Here is a 21,157-nt window from a genome sequence, read left to right as displayed (position 1 = left end):
TCTGTAGAGGAAATTGGATTCTTTCCATGTCAGTAATGAGGGCATGTTTGAGAATAAATAGATGGCTCAATAAACACTTTACCTCTTATTGCCTGCCTCCCACCACCCTCTGGGCTTGCCTTCCTCTTCTCTCCCCCTTCCTGTTCCTCCCTTGCCTTTTTCACTCACACTCTTTTCCTTCATTGCCCGTTCTCCTGCTCTCATTCCTCCTCTCTCTCACTCTCCTCACTGAGTGAGTTGACTACGATTCTGTTTTATATGTGTTGGTGTGGTATCTGTCTCTCTCTCTTGCTTTCACTCACACATGTACACACACACACACACACACACACACACACACACACACACAATATACACACAGTCTCCTCAGTGTCCCTAGGCCAGCTCGGGCTGTCATGAATATTCAAGACCCATTTGCTGTGAGCGTGTGGCCTGCCCTAATGACTGAGATAAATGTAGAGAAATCCCCCCTTCATCTCTCTCTCTCTCTCTCTCTCTCTCTCTCTCTCTCTCTCTCTCTCTCCTGTCTTTGTGTAACATGGCTCCTGGCATCTAGGCCTTGTGTACAGAGATAAGCTCTCTAGTTAATAGCTATCATCATCACTCATTCAGAGACTGAAAGACATAAGGTGCTGGCAGGATACAACTTCGTACTTAGAGGCTGTTTGCTCTTTATTTTGCCCTCTGCTTTACGCACACTATGTCTCGCCCTCTCTTCTTGCACTTGTAATCACTTTTGTCTGTTTAACTCTGTTTGTTTGCGTGAGAGATAGTACCACCTCATCAGATCACTTGTCTAAGGGTATGTTTATGAGAATGACAGAAGAAGGTTGACAAAGCTTTGTTTTGCATTACTGGAGACAGGTTTACCTCTGGTGGGCAGCATGTGATGAGTGCAGACATTTCCATGTAGCTGGAGCCAGTGTCTTCCTGCACAGCTTCTACTGCTAAATCTGTGGAAATAAACTTATCACACACCGATTCTCAGTCTTTCACTCATCATGTGAATGCAGAAATGTGCAGCAGTTCATTTAAAATATGCTAATTGGTTATCCCTGCAGGAGAAGAGAGACTGCTCATTGACCTAGAGAGTCTAGCGACCCTTGCAGCTGCACGGGCACTGGAAGTGACTCCGCCCGTCACTACTGAGTCTTTCCCTCCTCTACGTCGTAGATTTAACCTGCGCAGGAAGTGGAAATGGACACCGCAACATGAACCGGTATCACTATTCCCTCTGATCCTGAGCCATAATAAATTTGTCTTTATAAATGTGTTCTTTTCATGCAATAACATTGTGTTTTGACTGTGACTGCTTTTGATGAGTCTATATGGTTCATTTTATAATAAATGCATAAAAAAATAACAGTTAATCAATTATCACTTGCTAGCACATCACAATATCTGCTTACAAAATCATATTTTACAAAAACATCATGTTTAATCACATGAGTGCCAGTTCAAGTATAAAATGATTTGATTTAGGAAGCTAAAGTAATTTAAAATCATCGCTCAAATTTTCAACTAATATGTTTGTTCTTTAAAGTACCCCTGAATGTGATGAACCGATCAAATAGTTTGGCTTTTGGGTCAAACGTGTGTTGGACTATTTACATCAAGTTCTGTATGAACACACAGGTGCAGTCTGATTTGATATCGGCAGTCCAGTGCATTAGCTGATGTTATGTGGGTTGTGTGGGCGGGGTTTGCAGGCATGTCCGGTGAAGAGTATATTGGAAACATTGGACAGGGAGGAGCTTGCGATGAGGATGCAGCTGGCTGAGCTGCAGCGGCGCTACAAAGAGAAACAGAAAGAGCTGACCAAGCTACAGAGAAAACATGACCACCAGTGAGTGATGGGCCACCCTCACACAGACGCACACACGTACACACACACTCACACGGAGTTACACACATAAGACCAAACATGCACACCTAGTCTGCACTTTACACCCATTCTTATAAGCACTTTCCAAGTCATTCTTCCCTCTCCACAAATTTAACAGCTAAGGCCACCCAGCTTGCGCAGTGTCTTCCATACTTAATCCAATGACCAGTAGGTTAAGTTCCCTGTGCTTGCTTAAGCCCCTTTCCCTGGCCACAGCAACAATTAGGGTGGCTTAGTGCTGCCCACTATACACCATTAGTGTGAATTAGAATGATTGACAAACTGTTTGTGTGTTCACAGAAAAGAGGATACCTCAAGAAGCCCAGCTCGTCGAGGCCCTGGCAGGCCACGGAAACGCAAGCCCACCCCAGGACCAACTGCCCCCACAGATACAGTCAAGAGGGTCAAGTGAGTTTCTTTTATTTGTGTCCCGAACTGTGCATATGAAAGGCAGCTAGAAAGTGAGTGCGTGAGTGAGTGAGAGTGTGTAAAATAACATTTAAGTTCCTCAAAAAGCTTTAAAAAAAACTCTTAATTTTCCCCACTCATGTTATAACACATACAGAATTAAACCCAGCATTGGTTCATATCTTATGTGTGTATTACTGTACACAGTTGACACAGTAAACACAGCCTCCTGGCACAGTCCCTACCATCCCTAATTGTGTGTAAGTAAATGGGGCTGGTATCGGTTTAAACGAGGCAGACTAAGTACTTAATCAGTGCAAAGAGCCCTACATTAATCATATTTACAACTTCCATTGATTATCTACAAGTGTTGCGACTCCTTCTAACCCCTGACGCACCAACAATATTAATTTGATAAAACAAGGTGTCCAAATGCTGGCACAAAGTCAGAGCAAGAAGTTATCACTGTGATGAATATGCATTCCCTCCTGAGATGCACTTCTGTTTATGCCAAGCAGACATTTTGAAAAACTCATTCAAACCTGTTTACTCTACCTGATTAAGAAAACTCCTCTTTTATTGTGGACCAGGCTGATTAGTGGAGCACTAATGAGAACAAGAGCTGGAGCTTAATTACACATGCTTTACCTACTCCACATTTACATGGCATTAATAATGTTGTCCACCAAATAAAACAAATGATAACTTCCTGTCACTGGAATTTATCAGAGTTCTATTGCTCTTTTTGATGAGCCTGTATGGGAGAGGGAAACCTCAGTGCACTGACCTTCTGTGTATGGTTTATGTGTGTTTATGTAATGTTCATGTCATAAACACATGAACGACACGTTTATATATTATTCATGTGCTTACGTATCATTCATGTGGTAAATGGTAACACTACACTGAAAAAAGGTTCATTGAATTTACTTAACTCAAATGCAGACATCGGTTCCACGTTAATGAATTCAGTTACATTGTGTACAATTTGTTTCAATATGATTTGATCATGTATTTTCAAAGCTCTGAATTAAATGAAGCCTTCCACTTTCACCCAAGTCCAGGATCAAACCCAGGTGTCAGTGGCATTGTGAGGCAGCGGCATTTCCTGCTGCTGCACTATCATGTCATGCACGTGTTAATCAGGTTAATTTAATACTGTAGTTATTTCCTCCCATCAGTGCCAACATCCTCACAAGAGTTTATAACGTAATTGGATTATGTTAAAACTATATGAATTGATCGCACTGATGCTACATAATTCAAACTAGTCATTAGAAACTTGTTTAAATGAAATTTAGTATATGCAATGAAAATCACAGTTTGATGAGAAACTTAATATTTTTATATAAACTTCATATTATATGTTCTCTTAAATCTGACCAACACATATTCTCCTTTTTTCAGTGTAGATTATGCAGTGAAGGTCAATTTTATTTGCCGTACTGGGACACAGTATTTTAGTCTACCCTGCTATTTTTTTTCCTTCTTGCTTTATCTCTGTCCCTCTTGCTCTGGAGTGGAGTGTTGTGTTGCCTGGTGTCAGACAGAGGCTTATGAGGTCAAAGTTCATTATGAGACATTAGTAGCAAACAGGTCATTATGGCATTGGCACAAAAGAGTTCAGAGAATCAGGGCTGTTATTTGACTTCAGTATGAGCATGTATTCCCTTGCGCTACTCTACACATGTGCCCAGGTTCCAAGAGCTCAATAGGTATCTCCTGGTATTGTTTCATGCCTTTAATTTCTATAATCCTTTAAGTCAGACCTATTGAACAGGCAGTCTGCAGGCCAAATGTGGCCCTTTATGATGTTTCAAATGATTCACCAGACTTCCAAATTATAATAGATTATTGTAATGCATTATAATAGATAAAAATTACTAATAGAAAATATAAATTCAACATATGACATCAATGGTGTATTTGTCGAACAGGATGTTTAATTTGCTGAGTTATTCATATTACAAATAGTAGAAGACAGTGTTATTTCTCTCCTAGAGAAATATGTTCTCTGCAAGAGAACACACTCTCAAGCTGTATTATGCCATGTTACCTTAGGATGTTTTCTAAGCAGAAAGAGGTTTATTTTTTAATTGGGTGGTTGATTTTTTTTGGTAAATGTTCTGCACTCCTGTAGCGCTTTTATTCAAAGCGCTTTACACTTTGTCTCATTCACCCATTCACACACACACTCACACAGTAATGGTAGCAGAACTGCCATGCAAGGCGCTAACTTACCATCGGGAGCAACTTGGGGTTCAGTGTCTTTCCCAAGGACACTTCGGTGTGTGGAGTCATGTGGGCCAGGAAGGGAACCGCCAACCCTACGATTAGTGGACAACCCGCTCTACCACCTGAGCCTTCTGCCCCATTAATGACAAAATCTTTTGTCTAATATGAATATATTTAATTTGAAGCCTTATTTTTGCTGTTTTTACATAGTTAAGTGAGTAGAGCAATATCACCTGGAAATGATCATGAGTAAATAAAGAGTTAAAAAAAGAGAAAACATAGTTTGTGTTTATGCATGAAGCATATCCTATATATACTGTACACTATTTGCTACTTCATGCACTTAATTAAAAGTAGGGTTAAAGGGACTGGCCCTTTGCCCTTTTTTTGGCTTTAGGTTCACAAAACATTTCGGGACCATGTTGTGTCTCCACAGTAAACAAATGGAAACTTTTGTTTTCCGATGTTTGAGCTGCAGGCTGAATGACATTATACACCACCTGTATGGTTTTCAGAGATTGTGAGCTATACAATCCATTTGCATGTTGTGAGAAACAGTTTGTATATGTGTGAAACTCAGCTTCCTCAATCCTACTGAGTTTCATCTATAATGTTATGCTGGAAATCAGAAGCGTAGCAAGATGAAACTTCAGAAAATTGATTATTTCACCCTAATGACGAGTGAAACAAGCAAAAAAGATACAGCCCACAGCTTCTACCACACTATTATCCTCTCATTCTCTCCCTCTCGGTTTCTCATTCACTCACTTACTGCTGTTCGCTCTGGCCGCGATGTCTCTCTCCATTTCTTGCTTACTCGCTCTCCTCCTTGCTCTCTAATCAATCCCCTCCTCTGAATCTCATTACTATGTAATCCTGACCTCTCTTAGGAGAAGGGCCTTTGTAATTAGGGGGCTGTGAATTCTCTGGCAGTGTGTCTCAGACACCCACCCCCTCTCTCTATACACGCACACACAAATACACACACGCTCTGCTCTCCTACCCGCTTGGCTGCTAACAGGAGGAATGTGACACAGGGTTGACACAAGAGCTGGGAGGGTCGTTGTGGGTCAGGAGGTTAGAAGGTCGCCATCGGGTAGCGACAGGCTGAGAAAGGGGGAGGGTCATTTCTGTCAGCTCTGCTCGCACACTGGGCTTTAATAGGCAGCTCCTCCATGGCACTCAATGAGCCCAAACAATCAGTCTCCAAAGCTCGCTCCGGAGCTGGTGTCAGGTTACGCTTGAGTTTCCACACTGACCCGCTCCCTTGTGGCATCGGGGGAGGTTTTGATGCTTGGCGCTATATTCAAATGCAGCAGACACAGAATACAGATGCACTTTGTGTCGGGCAGAATGCTTCTACGACTTTTTTCCTGTAGCTAAGAAAAGGTCTTTCTGTAGTTCCTAATGGCCACTGTGAAAGTGACTATAGAATCGGCAGTTGTTTCAGATTTTAGAGTATTACTGCCTTGAAAACATTCGCATACTTTGTAACATGAGAACTGACAATACAATCGTAACATTGTCATGCCTGTAAGATGCCCTGAAATTGAAAACTAAAACTGAGCCTGTCTTCTATCCTGAGACAGATATGACTGTCTTGTAAAAGGAACAGCAACAAAGTTAGAGGGCGACAAAGGGAAATTTTCAGGGAGGAAGATGAGAGATGTTTTATCTTACGGCTCTGTTCTTGTTTCCTCTGCTATTTTGGTGCATACAGGCCAAAGATAATGTGGCATTGCTGTATGGGATTCCAGGTCTATGAGTTTGAGGGGTGCTGGGGTACCGGGGTTGGGTATCAGGACTAGACGGTTGCATCTATACTGGTGGCTGGTCGATACAGGTTAGTGTCTATCGATCCGGAGCTGCAATTCAGATTGGCCAACAGACTCCCTTAAGACTGTCCTCCCATCCCCACCCCTGCTCTCTTTCTCTCTACTTTCCTCTCTGTCTCATTATCTCTTCCCACCATCTCTCTCTATTTCAGTTACTCTTCTCTTGTTTCCATTCTACTTGTATGCTAGAATCTTTTTCTCTCACAGATTGCGTCTCCACTTTTGCTTTTTGTACCCTTTTCTATGCTCTTTTCAATCCAGCATTGTCTGGGAGAAAGGCTGTGTGTGTATGCATTTATGAATGTGTCTGGGTGTTTTTACATTATTATAAATAATGTATAATGTAATAAAGGAATTTTTTTTTGTGGTCATTTTAACAAGAGAATTGTCCTTAAATTTATGTTTTCCCCCCAGAAAAATGATTCATGTTTTACATGTTTTACAGAAAGTAAAAAAGTTTCTTGCATGCAATAGATGGCTTCCCTGCTGAGTTTTTGGCTTGTGTTCCATGCTCTACCTCCCCTCATCCCCCCCATCTGTCCTGGCCCTGTATCTCCTGGTGCACTCTGCAGGCAGCCCTCCCTACCCCCTCCACCTTTATGGACCCTCCTGGCAGAGGTTCTTTGTAGCAGGGCTTGGGCTTGGGGGCTGTGGGTACAAAGGACACTGATGCCATCTGACAGCACTGGCCAGAGTAAAGGGCAGGCAGCCAGTGTTAACAGCTGAGCGGAAGGGAGAAGCACAGTACAACTGACAGTGCTTTTTCAGGCCTTGCGTATGTTAGTGAATGTGATGCGCTTGGCATGTTTTAAATGAGGGTGTCTATATGTTTTTATATGTATATACATGTGCTTTCTTTTTGAATGCATGCTCCCCTGAGATCTTAGAGCCAGTTTGTGATGCACTTCAAGTGCCTTTTTTTTTGGTCACACAATGGCTACCAAATCCAGGAGAGCAAACTTAGCAAACTGATGCACCACGTAACATCATAGTTGTCAAGGACTAGATGCCTTTTCTGAATACATGGGCTAACAGACACTTGTGACTGGCTGGGATTGCAGTGACTGACATGAGAGAGAGGAATGTCATCCTTCCCATCAAGAGAGCTGGTCCAATTATGCTTTCTTGGACAGATGGCTATGGCCAGGATTTGAAGCTCACAATTGCTCAGACAGTTGTGCTTCTCAGGAGCACTACAAAATGTCTCTTTATGCCCTTACACATAGTCCACAATCTTCCACTAATAGGGTGCTGAGTGAATATCATAGTACATTCCTGGTGAAGTGTGTGGGGTGTAGCAAACTGGCACAGTTTGTCTGTTTTGTCACCTACCAGCAGCAACTAAGACATGGGAGCATGGCATCCACCAACCACATGCCACTGCAGCCTCTGACACTTACCTGCCAATCATTCCAGTGTGAGTGACAGGCTGCCTGACAGCGGCCCCAACCCTCAGAGCAGTGACTAAGACAGGCCTGCGGTGGCTTTGAAGTGGCTGTCTGCTACTAAAGGGGGAAAAACAGTCTCACACACAGCAAAACGAGAGCCCAGCCATGGACCGCACGGCGTGTGTGCAAGCTCAACCCAATTTCAGTTTAATAGGTCTGTTAGATGGCTGCCAGCCATACGCACACTCACTCACTAGCCCTCCCGAAGGCCACTGAATTGTGCTCCTTTGTATGGGAAGAGATGCATTGATATGGTAATAAGAGGGGGGGGGGTTGTATTAATGTAACACTGGAATCCATAGCCTTAAAACCATTGGTGCTAAAGGCAAAATAGTGAGAAAATAGGCAGAGAGAGAAACAAGAAGAAAAAGAGCAAACAAAATTATGAGTGGGAGTTTCCTTAACTAGTGCTTTGCTGAGATATTTCTCGGTCTGCTGTCAGATCCCAGTTTTTCAAGCATGCAGCAGGGAAAGAGGCCCCTGCCTCTCCATTCATCAAAGGCTGAAAAGAGGGTTATTAGAAAGCCACGAAGAGGGAAGGCAAGCCCTGTGCTCTCCTCTGATCTCTCCTTTTCATCCCTTGCTCCCCACTCCTCTTATGAATTCTCTCTGTTGTGATGGACAGGTTGGTGGGAGCAGGGTCAGGCCTGCTGGCTGCAGAGGAAGAGCTGGCTGGGGGCGGGGACAAGCACACAAAGAGGAAGAAGACGTCCAATAACACCTACGACCACGTCGGGGGCACACAGGTGAGTGGCCCACCAGAGTGAATAGATGTGCCAGTCACACTCCTCCTGTCGATGGGAGCAAATGTGAACTGGGGAAGAAAAGGCTATAAAATGTATATTTACATTAATTTTATATAATGGTTTCAAAGGCAGATTTAACTAAATTTAAAGTTTTGACCTTCTCTTGTTCTCTTCTTTTCTCTGGTCTTGATTCTTTCTACAAATTAAGGTTCCCTGTAGGCAGAGAGGCAGACCAAGACTGCTGAGCTCCAAGATGGCCCAGCTTAAGCAGAAAGCTAATACCAAGTGTGGATCTAAACTAGAGAGCATATTTTTTTACAGAGAGAAGCCTGCTTCTGCAGAGCAGACACATAGAAACATGACTGGACATCAGAGTGAAACAGGTATGCTCACAGCTGTCTGCCAATGGCACTTCCCAACAATCCAATATCACTCATGTTTATGCAATTGTGAAGTGTTGCATGGGTTTATAATGATTTATTATTCGTTATTTTATTGCCATGAGCTTATTTATTTATTTAAGTGAAATAATTCTTCCACCACTCTATTTTCTTATTCAATTAAAGGCTCACTGATTGGTTAGTCCTGGTTTTTGAAGAGTTTTTTTTTTTTTTTGCTCCTATCCAACAGGGAGCACTGACACAACAGTTCATCAGAATCTAGATGGCCAGAGGATAATGATGCGGAGAGGACGCAGGGCAAAGCTCAGCCATGACCATGCCTCCTCTCCCCTGCAGACTCGAACTCAGCAGATGATGCCCAACAAAGCCTTAACCAACAGCAAGCGGGAAGTGACAGGGAAGGACAGCTCTTCCTTGGACAGCGAGTTGTCCGAGCCAGGTGAGTTATGATCTTTCCGCAGAGGGAATGTGATGTGTCCTGCCATGTTGAACATCACTCCTTCGACATCCCTGCTCATCTGTCACACTGTAAAAATATATTAACAACTTCTAGTCTATCCAAAACCTGAGCTACAATGCTAGCTGGCCTTGCATTGCTTTTAGAATGTCACACCCAGAGGAAAAAGGGCGGCAGTCGAAAAAAGCCCATACAGTTCTCTAATCCATCTGCACTTATAAGAGATAGTGGTCTATAAATGAACAAACTCCAAATGAAGCCAAATCAATAATGAATATTAATGTGAGCTAAGCCCATGATTCAACTGAGCCTTCTTGGTAGCGCTCTGTTAATTACCATGAAAGTTATCCTTTTCACATTTCACAGGCATGTGAGAGTGTTGACGAGTGCCCTGTAAGTGACAAGTGTGTCGCCACTGTGTTGACACTCGACACTGTTACCACTGTGCCATCTCTGCTCCATGTGAGACACGTTGTCCCCAGTGGGCAACTGCCAATAGATATCTGTGACTCTGGAGCGTGTGTATATGAGCTTGCACGCACACGCACACACACACACGCACACACACGCACACACATACACACACACACACATACACACACACACACACTTCAGAGAGGACTCAGCTAGTTGCTGGTGGTCAGTAAATGCCTAGCAGCAAACCTATCAGTGACTTGGCCTTACTGACTGCACTTCTTGCAAACATTGACAACTACAGCCACATTTGGCTCCCATGATTTGAACTTTGCTAAGTATCAAACATCATACAGAGAGAACTGTCATTACAGTGCTTTTATACTAATTGCCTCCAATATCCTCTGAGCATTGAAGCCCAGTCAGGATGTCAGTCCATTAAATTGATCCTTTATCCCACAGAAGAGGAAGATGATGGCATCTATGACATCGAAGATGTGCCAGAGGACATCAAAAATCTATCTTCTAAATCTCAGCTGTCGGGAGCTTGTGCGCCCTCCTCCTCCACAGTCAAGCTAGCTATTGGTCAGAATGCCAAAAGCAACAAGCAGAGACAAGGATTTGGTAAGTTTTACATTCTTCCAGGTGAAGTCTGCAATAAATACAAAGACCTGTTCATAACTTTTCTCACTTTCTATCCACTGCACTTTAGGGTCTTTTACTGCCTTGCTTGCTAAGGGGGAAATGAAGCACAGGAAAAGGGCCCCCTGTGGGCCATCATTGCTCAGTGAAGACAGGAATTGCCTACTGGTGGAGAAGAGACAAAATGCGCTCAGGTGGCGAGGACTTTCACAAGAGAACAGCTTACATCGTAATAAGGTTCTCAAATGCATCCCCAATTCATTGGAAAGGACAGCTAGGAAGGATTCTGTAGTCCTTGGAAAGGTATGTAGAGTGTATTTCTAAAATTTTTATGTAAAATGAAGAAGTTTTTATGTAACCAGTGATTCAATAGAGCATTTTTGACATACTTGTGTCCTGGACTTAGACATGACATAAGTTACAACTACTATGACTCATCTTGGACATGAGCATATGAGACTCAGACTTGAAGATGTGTACAGAATATGCATGCACTAGAAAATGTGTATATTCTATAAAAAATAAGTTTCCCATTGTTACTCAAACTACATTACCTCAAGATAAGAGAATGTTGCGAAAATGTTTTTCATTTTACCAAAGCTTTTGATTATTTTTGCTCCGCTAACAGAAATCGATCCCAAAGAAGCCACACTTTATAGCCCATCACCTAGTTGGCTAGCTATCTCACACTGATTTGTACAGTCCTGTTAAAGGTGCCTCTGGTGAAATTGGCTTCCTTTCTTCCTTTTCATCTTCATCTGACGAGCTTTCATATTTTAAATAAATAGTTATATTCATTTAAAATGTATTATTTGGCATGTTCACCGATGATGTCGTTAACTCTACTGTAGTAACCATTTCGAAATATCGCTAGAAGTGGAATTTTATGTGGAATTTATATGGCAAACACTGATGAGTGGATTGATACAGTGAAATGTCCCAGTGCAGTTATACTAAATATAATGCAGCTCTTGGAATGCAGCTCGTCCAATCAAATTAGTTGTCTGGAATTAACTGTTGTATAAAATATCTTTATACTCAACCATTGTTGATGCGCTTCTCTTTTTGTGATTGTTTCAGAAGAGAAGTTGCTTGCTAGAAACTGTGCCATCACAGATTGAAGACATTCACTGGAACAAAAAGTTGAAAATCAAACAGGTGACACGCTCACTATCACTTGTTTCAGTAGTTTCAATTTCAGAGTTCCGAAGCAACATCATCTAAGCACTACAGAACATTTGTTGTCATCCTGTTACCATGGCAGCCTAGATCTAACTGACTTAGCCTCATGGTACACATAAAAAAAACTCATCGCGCTGAGAGGGATTATGTAACCTTGTATCATTTGAACTATCAGAAGCTCTCATAAATCTCCTCACAATAAAGATAACATGGGTTCTTCCTGCTATTTCACAGACTGTATCATGCATTGTTTAAATAAAACAGGCACTAGTTTTCAAATGGCTGTCAACCTCAATGCCTATGAAGACAATGTCAAGGTGTTGCAAAAGAATTTTGACTACCCAATCAGAGTGGGTGTGGAGGGGAATTCCTGCCTCAAGGAAGTGAATAAAGAACAAAAACATGAGCCTACAAATGATTTCTGATCAGTGCTTTGCCCTGAAGTCACAGCAATAAAATATTTTGCAATAGTGAAACTGCTGTCACTATAATATATGGTGGGCTTTTGAGCAATGTTATGAGACACAAACTGTGCACAAGAATAAACCTGTTAGGAGTGCCTATAATGATGCATTCATTTCTGTATGAGTAAGTCTGTATTTGTGCATGAATACATCTGTCTGTATTAAGAGTCCCGATTCATATAGCACTTTTCGACTGGACAGTGATCTGATTCCAGAACTAGCTGCACCCATGGTTTCTCACCACATTATGGTACCCATTAATGTCCTCTGAGCCTCACACTCTGGTTTGTGACTCTTAGGATGCCAAAAGGCGAGGCATGAGGCAGCTGCTGGAGAGCTTCGCTGCAGAAGAGGGATTCCGCATGGATGATGACAGCAGCTTCTCTGAAGGGGAGGAGGAGCTGGAAGAAGAGGAGCAACACAAGAATACAGTGCAAGGTGAGTAATCTCACAAGCCCACTTGAACACACTCAAATGTGTGGTCTTTACTGAGACTTGGGAACCTGATACTGCTCTCATGCATCAATGGCCCATACCTCAAAAGACATGCAAACACTTTGTTTAAAAGAAAATATGTAGGATATATTTTCAAACTCAATTCAGATCACTATTTCACAACTGCAGAATGTGTTTTTGCAAGTCTTTCCAACGACAATCTTTAATGCCTCTAGCACTTGTCATATCTTTTAAAGGCAGTTTTTGGAGTTGTCGTGGACAACATAACATTCAGTACGTTTACATGGACAATAATAATCCAATATTAACCCGATTAAGACAATACTCTGATTAAGAAACTACCATGTAAACAGCAATTTTTAATTACCTTAATCTGCTTAAGGTCATACTCGAAGTAAACACAAATCGAATTACGACATGTGGACTATTCCTGTTTTAGTTGCATTATCGACGTGTATTACATACATGTAAACACCTTAATCACATTATTAACGTCGTGTGAGAGTTTTCACCGCATTTTGCAACAGGACATGATCACACACGGAAGTGCTCAACCGTTTTACAGCAAACAAGAGAGCATGACTGTGTCCGAAACTGCGTATTTACCTACTATAGGCCTATAGTAGGCGAAATACATGTATCTCGGCTAATATATAGAAGGTAAGTACGGCTTCAAGCAGTCGTCTATTTGCACGTATAGCATGACAAATAATTAACCGCACTTGAAGCGTTCGTAAAAATTTTAAATAAAAACACCCAAAACTGTATAGGGTACCATAACGAAGACCAACTGTACGTTGATACGTGCAATTCTGGAGGGAACGTCGGACGTCATGGCGTGGGGACGTACTGACGTGTGCTGTTAATCGATCTATATTCTATAACAGGTTAAACAGGAACACGAGAGGAGTATTCTAAAGGCGACTCATGTAAACACCTTAATCACAATTGTCTTACTCAGAATAAGGTCAATATTTAGATTACTGCTGTCCATGTAAACGTAGTCATAGTTCTCCTAAACATAGAATTGTTCTCATAAAAAATCATGTTGTTCTCAAGCCAATAATGCTACTGGTTCTTGGTTCTAGGCCAAAAGCATTTTAAAAACTGACTCCATTACACTGGAAATGTGCAAAATTGTTCAGAATTATGCACTGGCTGCAGAACTTTGTTGGTGGAATAGTGCTCACTGTAAAACTTTTAATGCCAGATTTAGTCATTGCATTTATTCAGACCCTAAGAGACACTTAATTTATACTCATCCATCTGGCCACCAAACACTTAAACACAGTAAATGGTGTGACTCTCATATGCTTCTTCTTCTGTGCTGTGTCCAGCTCTGCCTAACTGTGTGCTTACCAAAGAAGCTCTGCGAGATGGACTGAAAGTGCTGATTTCCAAGGAGGATGAGCTGCTATATGCTGCCTATGTGCACACGCTGGACTTACCTGACATGTAAGGCTCCTATTTGTCTAGGGTCATGTAGACGTGTTGAATCAGCATTGTAAAATCAGTGGATGAAATGTGGACAAATATAAATGTTAAAGAGTAAACAGTGTAATCCTCCATGAAATATGATCATGCTATGAAACACATATTTCACTTAGCCTTACTCTGTCTTTTTTCCTTAATCCTCTGTATCACAGTTACAGCATTGTCATAGAAGGAGAGAGAGGAAACAGGCCAAGGATCTACTCCCTGGAACAGTTGCTTCAGGAAGCGGTAAGTTTTAAAGTGTACTTTTCATGCAAAAACTTGACGCATGTACCAGACCTGATATGATACACACCCTCATTACAGACCAACATACCTGCCCACATGTCTGCTAAAGTAGTTTGAAGCTGAACATCTGTTTGTACATGTGTGCACGAGTGTGTAAATTGTTATAATTGGTATATATGATTGGTTCAAATCTGACTTCAGGCATTTTGCATATGTGCATTTTATTGCAAATTTTTTATCTCATTGCACACTAATTCCTCAACAGAGAAAAATTCAAACATCTGGTTGGAATAGAGCTGGAGATACAGTATGTTGGGAGGTGTGTGTGTGTGTGTGTGTGTGTGTGTGTGTGTGTGTGTGTGTGTGTGTTCTTACATACAGGATCCAGTTTTTTTTTTTCAGGACGAGCCCAGTTCATGGCTTTGCACTGCACTCAGTGTGTTGCTCCAGGTTACAGACGTAATTCAGACCAGCAGTTCAGTATGTCACTCCATATAGTGTTACAGGTGCATAATGTAGATGACTGTTCCTGGTTAGTTCTGCTCTACCTCCCCCCTCAGGGTCACTTAAATGTGGACTTGTTTTACTGTTTTTATTGTTTATTTATCTATTTATATGTATGAACATATTTAGGGCTGAATGGTGGGTTATACTTACATGCATAGTTGATCTGTGCCAGTGGGAAGAGGGGAGCTGATTATGCACTAAAAACCAACAGTGCTTTCTTGGCACACATTCATTTGAATACATTAGATGCATGGTTCCTTTCATTCATCCTGCTCTGTCTCTGTTTCGCAATGGGGAAAAAAAAAGTCTGACTTACTGCCTGAGCAAGCTTTTGACATGAGGGACAGCCTATTGTGAACCTAGCCCCCAGTCTCTCTCTGTGACACAGACAGAATCAGATTGTGGATTGCAATTCTCAAATGTAAAATATCAAATGCACAAAATATCTCAAGATATCTTCATGACACAGTCCACAAACCACTACACTACATTATTATTATTTTATTTATTTATTAAAAAAAAAAAAAAGCAGAAACAAAGAACAACTGCCTAGGTGAAAATTGAAAGCAGAAACAAAGAACAACTGCCTAGGTGAAAATTGTCGTTTTTCTATCCGTATATTGTGTGTCTGTGATTTTTCTGGAGCCACAGAGCTCACATGCTGAATGCTGTATTTTCATGGTGAATGCTTTGATGAAATTTTTGAGAGTGCTCTTCCCCTGCAGCTTGCCCTACCTGCGAGCTTGCCATTGTTCTCATCAGCAACCTGATCAGTCTGGTTTGTGTCTGTGTGTGTGTGTTCATGTGTGTGTGTGTTCATGTGTGTGTGTGTTCATGTGTGTGTGTGTGTTTATGTGTGTGTGTGCGCGTACGTGTGTGTGTGTACACGTGTACGTGCGTGTGTATCTGTGGTAGTGTGTCAACATTATTGCCAGTAGAAAGAAGAATGACTGCTGCTAGATTCACACATACACACACACACACACACACACACACACACACACACACACAAATTTGTCTCCTTGCTGACCTTCTACTGTATTATATAGAGCCAAACCAACACCTTATAATACACAGCGCTATGTAGTTAATGCTATTATTATACACAGACATGTATACAACTATATTAATATGGCCATTAGCTATGTATACTGTAGCTAGCTACCAAGCTTATAGTTGTTACAACAATTGCACATTGTTCAGCGTATTCAGTATCCTTTTATATTCACATGCTGGTTTTCAGCTTATCATCCATTTGCAGGCTTTGGGAGTAACAGAATACACGTTACGTAATCAGGATACAAAAACTGGTAACTGTAATCCGTTACAGTTATGTCCAAAAACAAAGTAATCAGATTACAGGTACATTTTGTAATAAATAAATAAATAAACAAACAAACAAACAAATAAATAAATAAATTTTGGACTTCTACCAGGATTACAATTGCTTTCATTTAAAAGCAAAGAAATTAATCTTTTGACATAACACAATATAGACAGCTGCTTGATTATAGTTCTGGTTCTCTCTTGCCAGTCGTAACTCACATGAGCAACCTCCTGGTGTCTGCACAAAATTTTTTGCACAAAGTTAATTTGGTAGAAATTAACAAAAGTTGTTCTCTGAAATGCTTTTGTTAGGGTGACCATATGTCCTCTTTTTCCTGGACATGTCCTCTTTTTCAAACTTTAAAAAAGCATCCTGCTGGGATTTCTAAATTTGAGAAAATGTCCGGGATTCAGCTTTAGTTTCATTACGATGTGCTTAAGGTCTAATACTGCATCGTGTGTGCACATATTTGCATTGGCTTGCAGCAACTATGGGCCAAATTCCTGCCTCTTAACCATTAGCCTACTCTCAGCGAACGCATGAAGGCAAAGTGCTGTTGTGTACGGCTTCAAACAGTTGACAATAGCAGCAAATGACAGCTGTCCTGAGTCGAAACAATGCCCATGGCCATATAAGGTCATTTTTAATTGCATGTTATGACATTCCTTTGTATTACATGGCCATTCAAATGTGTAAATGATGGTAGACGATACACTCATAGCATCTGATATTGTATTTTATTCCATGGACATTCAAAAGAATGTAGGGGGGGGGAGTAAAACGTGGGCAGAGTGAAACCAATTTTATTTATAGATATTTATGTGATGCTAATAGGTGTGATGTTACCCACATCAGGGACAGTGCTCTTTTATTTAAAACAAATCCAAACATTGAACATGTTTTTAAGCTCTAAAATAAGCTCTAAATAAAATTATTTTAGATCATATTTCTTTTGACTTTATTTACATATGTGACCTTGAAGTAGTCCAAAAATAATCAGATTACATTACTTTCATATTGTGATATTTGGATTATGTTACGAATGACATTTTTTTAAAAGTAATTTATAACTGTAACAGAATATATTTTTAAAGTAACCCTCCCAACCCTATCCATTTGCTCTTCCAACACCACTACCTGCAAATCTGGCCCAGAACTAAATCCTCTGCCTGCCTGCTCTATCAGTGGCCCCTCACCACAGCAACCACATTTGTGCCAAGCCTGAGAGAGCTCCTAGTGCCAGGACAGGCTGTGTAGTAGGAGGGAAGCTGGCAATTTCACAGTAAAGTCATCGATTTGGGTTCCTTTATTTAATTGTTCTCAAGCAGGCGCCTATTCACTGATGCTGATTTTCTGTCTTTTTTATATCAAATTTGGACTGAAGAAAGTGTCCTATGGAGCAAAACCACAAAGCAAGGGCGGGTTCAGAGGGCTGTGTTGCAGCGTGTGTGCGTGAATCTTTTTTGGTTTTGTTTTTTTGTGCAACGGCTTAAACTAAAATGTGTTTTTTAGCTGCATCCATACCCCAATTTTACTGAAAGCAACTATTGTTTCTATTCCCGACAGCTTCTATATCAGTTATATCAGTTATATATTATTTTTATTATTATTAGTGTTGTCTGAAATACACATTTTATTTATGTTTGTCAGGTTTTGGATGTGCAACTGGAGACAGCGGATGCACTTACTGATGGAACAAGAGTGTGTGCATACTGGAGTGAGCGCTCAAGGTGCCTGTATCCTGGATATGTCCGCAGAGGTCAGACAAGAACTCTATCCATACTTCTTAACAAACATTTCAGTTTACTTTTGTGAGAGTTGATTCTCTTCACTTACTGAAAGTTTAAAATGAATAATGTCATGCACAGGTGGTCCTGGAGACGAACAGAAAGAAGGCTCTCTCATGGTGGAGTTTGATGATGGAGATCGTGGCTGGATTTCCCTCCCCAACATTCGACTTCTTCCACTTGGCTACCAAATATATTGTAAGTGTGCAGTATGTCCTGAGTTTAAGGACAGATTAATAGGAAAATCATTGTGCAAATGAAAAGACACACATCTGGATGAAAATATCTAACTGTAACTAATGTTATATGATCTGTGGTCTTCAGGTGCAGAGCCTTCCCCAGCTCTCCTGGCTTCTCCAACCCGCCGCAGACGGAAAAGCTCCACTCAGAAGAAGAGCTCTCAGCAGATTGATGTTTCTTCTGAATGGCATGGCAACACAGAACCAGGGAAAACTATCAAGGCCAAGCCAGGTAACTGACCACAACTGTAGTGTACATTACTGAAAACAGTGAAGTTCTATATACAAGTGGATCTAAAAAAATTTGAATATCATTGAAAAGTTAATTTTGAATTAAATGTAATTTAATTTAAAAAAAATTGGAATTTTCATATTCTAGATTCATTACACATAAAGTGAAATATTTCAATAGTTTTTGTTTGTTTGTTTTTATTTTGATGGTTATGGCTTATAGCTCATGGAAATCAAAAATCCAGTATCTCAAAATATTTCAGAATGAAGAATTTATAATACAGAAATGTCGACCTGAGAAGAGCTCTAATCAGCTAATTAACTCAAAACACCTGCAAAGGTTTCCTGAGTCTTTAATCTCTCAGTCTGGTTCAGTACACAACCACAATCATGGGGAAGATGAAAGTAAATTCTGCATTTCATTTGGAAATCAAGGTCCCAGAGTCTGGAGAAAGAGTGGAGAGGCACAGAATCCAAGTTGCTTGAAGTCCAGTGTGAAGTTTCCACAGTCAGTGATGATTTGGGGGGCCATGTCGTCTGCTGGTGTTGGTCCACTGTGTTTTCTCAAGTTGAAAGTAAATGCAGCGTCTACCAGGAGATTTTAGAGCATGTCATGCTTTCATCTGCTGACAAGCTTTATGAAGATGCTGATTTACTTTTCCAGCAGGACTCGGCATCTGCCCACAGTGCCAAAACTGCTAGTAACTGGTTTGCTGAGCATGGTATTAGTGGGCTTGATTGACCAGCCATCTTGCCTGACCTGAACCCAATAGAGAATCTATGAGAGACACCAGACCCAACAATACAGACGAGCTAAAGGCCACTATCAAAGCAACCTGGGCTTCCATAACACCTCAGCAGTGCCACAGGCTGATTGCCTCCATGCCACGCCGCATTGATTCAGTAATTCGTGCAAAAGGATAAAAGCCCCGACCAAGTATTGAGTGCATAAATTATCATACTTTTCAGAAGGTCGACATTTCTGTATTATAAATTCTTTATTCTAATATTTTGAGATACTGGATTTTTGAGCTGTAAGCTGAGCTGTAAGCGACAATCATCAAAATTAAAACAAAAAAAGGCTTGAAATATTTCACTTTATATGTAATGAATCTAGAATATCTGAAAGTTCCACTTTTTTAATTAAATTACACAGAAAATTTACTTTTCCACCATATTTTAATTTTTGGAGATGCAACTATATGCCTGAGGTTGATGCAGTTCTGTGCAGTATTTTTAGTACAAATTGCTTCCCCAGTGCAATGTAGAAAAAGGAAAATTTACTATTTTATAATTTATCTCCAAAAAAATTGTAGTCAAAAATAGTGTAAAAAATTTGGGTGGGTGTGTTTTGCAACAAGACACCTGTATAAGAGAATTTGTTCACAGGCCTCTCAGTCTACAGACCAGGATATGACATTTGGAATTTGGTGTTTTAACAGAAATGCCAGAAAAGGGGGAAAGATTAATCAAGCAATCTAGCAGCAGTATAATATCCATCAGGAACATTTCAGGAGTACATCAGTGGTTTATGGTTGTTGATGTTTAGTAGATAATCAATGCACACTATTGACTATTGGCCTGAGCATTTTTTGTTTCACTTCATATGGATGGTCCAGTTTATAGCTATTGATGTTACATAGATAAAATAATGACTATTAATCTGTCCCTTTTTATTTCACTTTATTTGGATAGCTATAAATAAAACATCACTATACCACAGTGTGGATGAATGCTTGAATTTGATTGGTCAGAAGGCTAATAATAAACTGAATTTTTTTTTTTTTAAATGTGTTGTTTATCAAAGTAATATATGTAAATGTAGATGTGGTGGTGTTTGCTGTTAGGAGACCTGAATTTAACATTTATAGAAGGAGTAACATTTTGTAACAGTCAAAGTGCTTTGCAAAGTTTCCCAGCAAAGGAAAATGCTCACGCTTTCAAAGTTTATGCTTTCTGGTTATTTTGTAAAATTACAAGCTGGATTTTTTGAGAAAGAGAGAACCATTAAAATGCATGACATCCAATACATTAATACAACCCAATTCTGAAAAAGTTGGGACAATATGGAAAATGCTAATAAAAACAAAGAGGAGTGATTTGTAAATGTACTTTGACTTGTATTAAAACAAAGAACATATAAAGACAAAGTATTTGATGTTTTATCTAATCAACTGCATAGTTTATTGAAGGTAAACGTTTATTTTGAAATTGATGCATGCAACACGTTCCAAAAAAGTTGGGACAGGGGCAGTTTAGGACTAATAGCGATGTGACAAGTTGAAATAAGAAGGTGATGTGAAACAGGTGAGGCAATCGTCTAATCATAGTATATAAGGAGCCTCCAAAAAAGGCCTAGTCCTTCAAGAGTAAGGATAGGTCGAGGCTCACCAATCTGCCAACAGATGCGTCAGCGAATAATCAAACACTTTGAGAACAGCATTCCCCAAATACAAATCTGTAGGATTTTGGGCATTTCACCTTCTACAGTGCACAATATAATTCAAAGATTCAAGGAATCTTGTCAAATCTCTGTGCATAAAGGGCAAGGCGGAAAACCACTTCTGAATGCGCGTGATCTCTGATCCCTCAGACTTCACTGTCTTAAAAACTGTCATGAGTCTTTAATAGATAACCTGACATGGGCTCGGGAATACTTTGGTAAAGTTTTGTCAGTCAACACCATTCGCTATTTACTATGCAAAGCAGAAGCCATATGTCAACACTGTTCAGAAACGCCGCCGACTTCTCTGGGCTCGGTCTCATCCAAG

The 21,157-nt window shown here is 40.5% G+C and overlaps 1 protein-coding gene across 2 annotated transcripts in view; it reads left to right on the top strand.

Moving 5' to 3' along the window:
- Nucleotides 1–21,157, top strand: part of bahcc1b (BAH domain and coiled-coil containing 1b) — a 93,984-nt gene that overhangs the window by 66,157 nt on the left and 6,670 nt on the right. For both annotated transcript variants that reach the window (XM_053640457.1, XM_053640456.1), the window contains exons 12-26: nt 1,062–1,219; nt 1,710–1,846; nt 2,186–2,293; nt 8,437–8,557; nt 8,766–8,940; nt 9,188–9,397; nt 10,292–10,453; nt 10,542–10,774; nt 11,552–11,629; nt 12,417–12,555; nt 13,911–14,028; nt 14,220–14,295; nt 17,780–17,888; nt 17,998–18,114; nt 18,241–18,387. In XM_053640457.1, the coding sequence (XP_053496432.1) occupies nt 1,062–1,219; nt 1,710–1,846; nt 2,186–2,293; nt 8,437–8,557; nt 8,766–8,940; nt 9,188–9,397; nt 10,292–10,453; nt 10,542–10,774; nt 11,552–11,629; nt 12,417–12,555; nt 13,911–14,028; nt 14,220–14,295; nt 17,780–17,888; nt 17,998–18,114; nt 18,241–18,387 (2,088 nt within the window). The remainder of the gene's footprint in view (nt 1–1,061; nt 1,220–1,709; nt 1,847–2,185; nt 2,294–8,436; nt 8,558–8,765; nt 8,941–9,187; nt 9,398–10,291; nt 10,454–10,541; nt 10,775–11,551; nt 11,630–12,416; nt 12,556–13,910; nt 14,029–14,219; nt 14,296–17,779; nt 17,889–17,997; nt 18,115–18,240; nt 18,388–21,157) is intronic.

This window comes from Ictalurus furcatus, chromosome 13 (genome assembly GCF_023375685.1).
Source record: "Ictalurus furcatus strain D&B chromosome 13, Billie_1.0, whole genome shotgun sequence".
Taxonomy (NCBI): Eukaryota; Metazoa; Chordata; class Actinopteri; order Siluriformes; family Ictaluridae; genus Ictalurus; species Ictalurus furcatus.
Note: the sequence above shows the minus strand (reverse complement) of the source record. Positions and strands in the feature narration are given on the sequence as shown.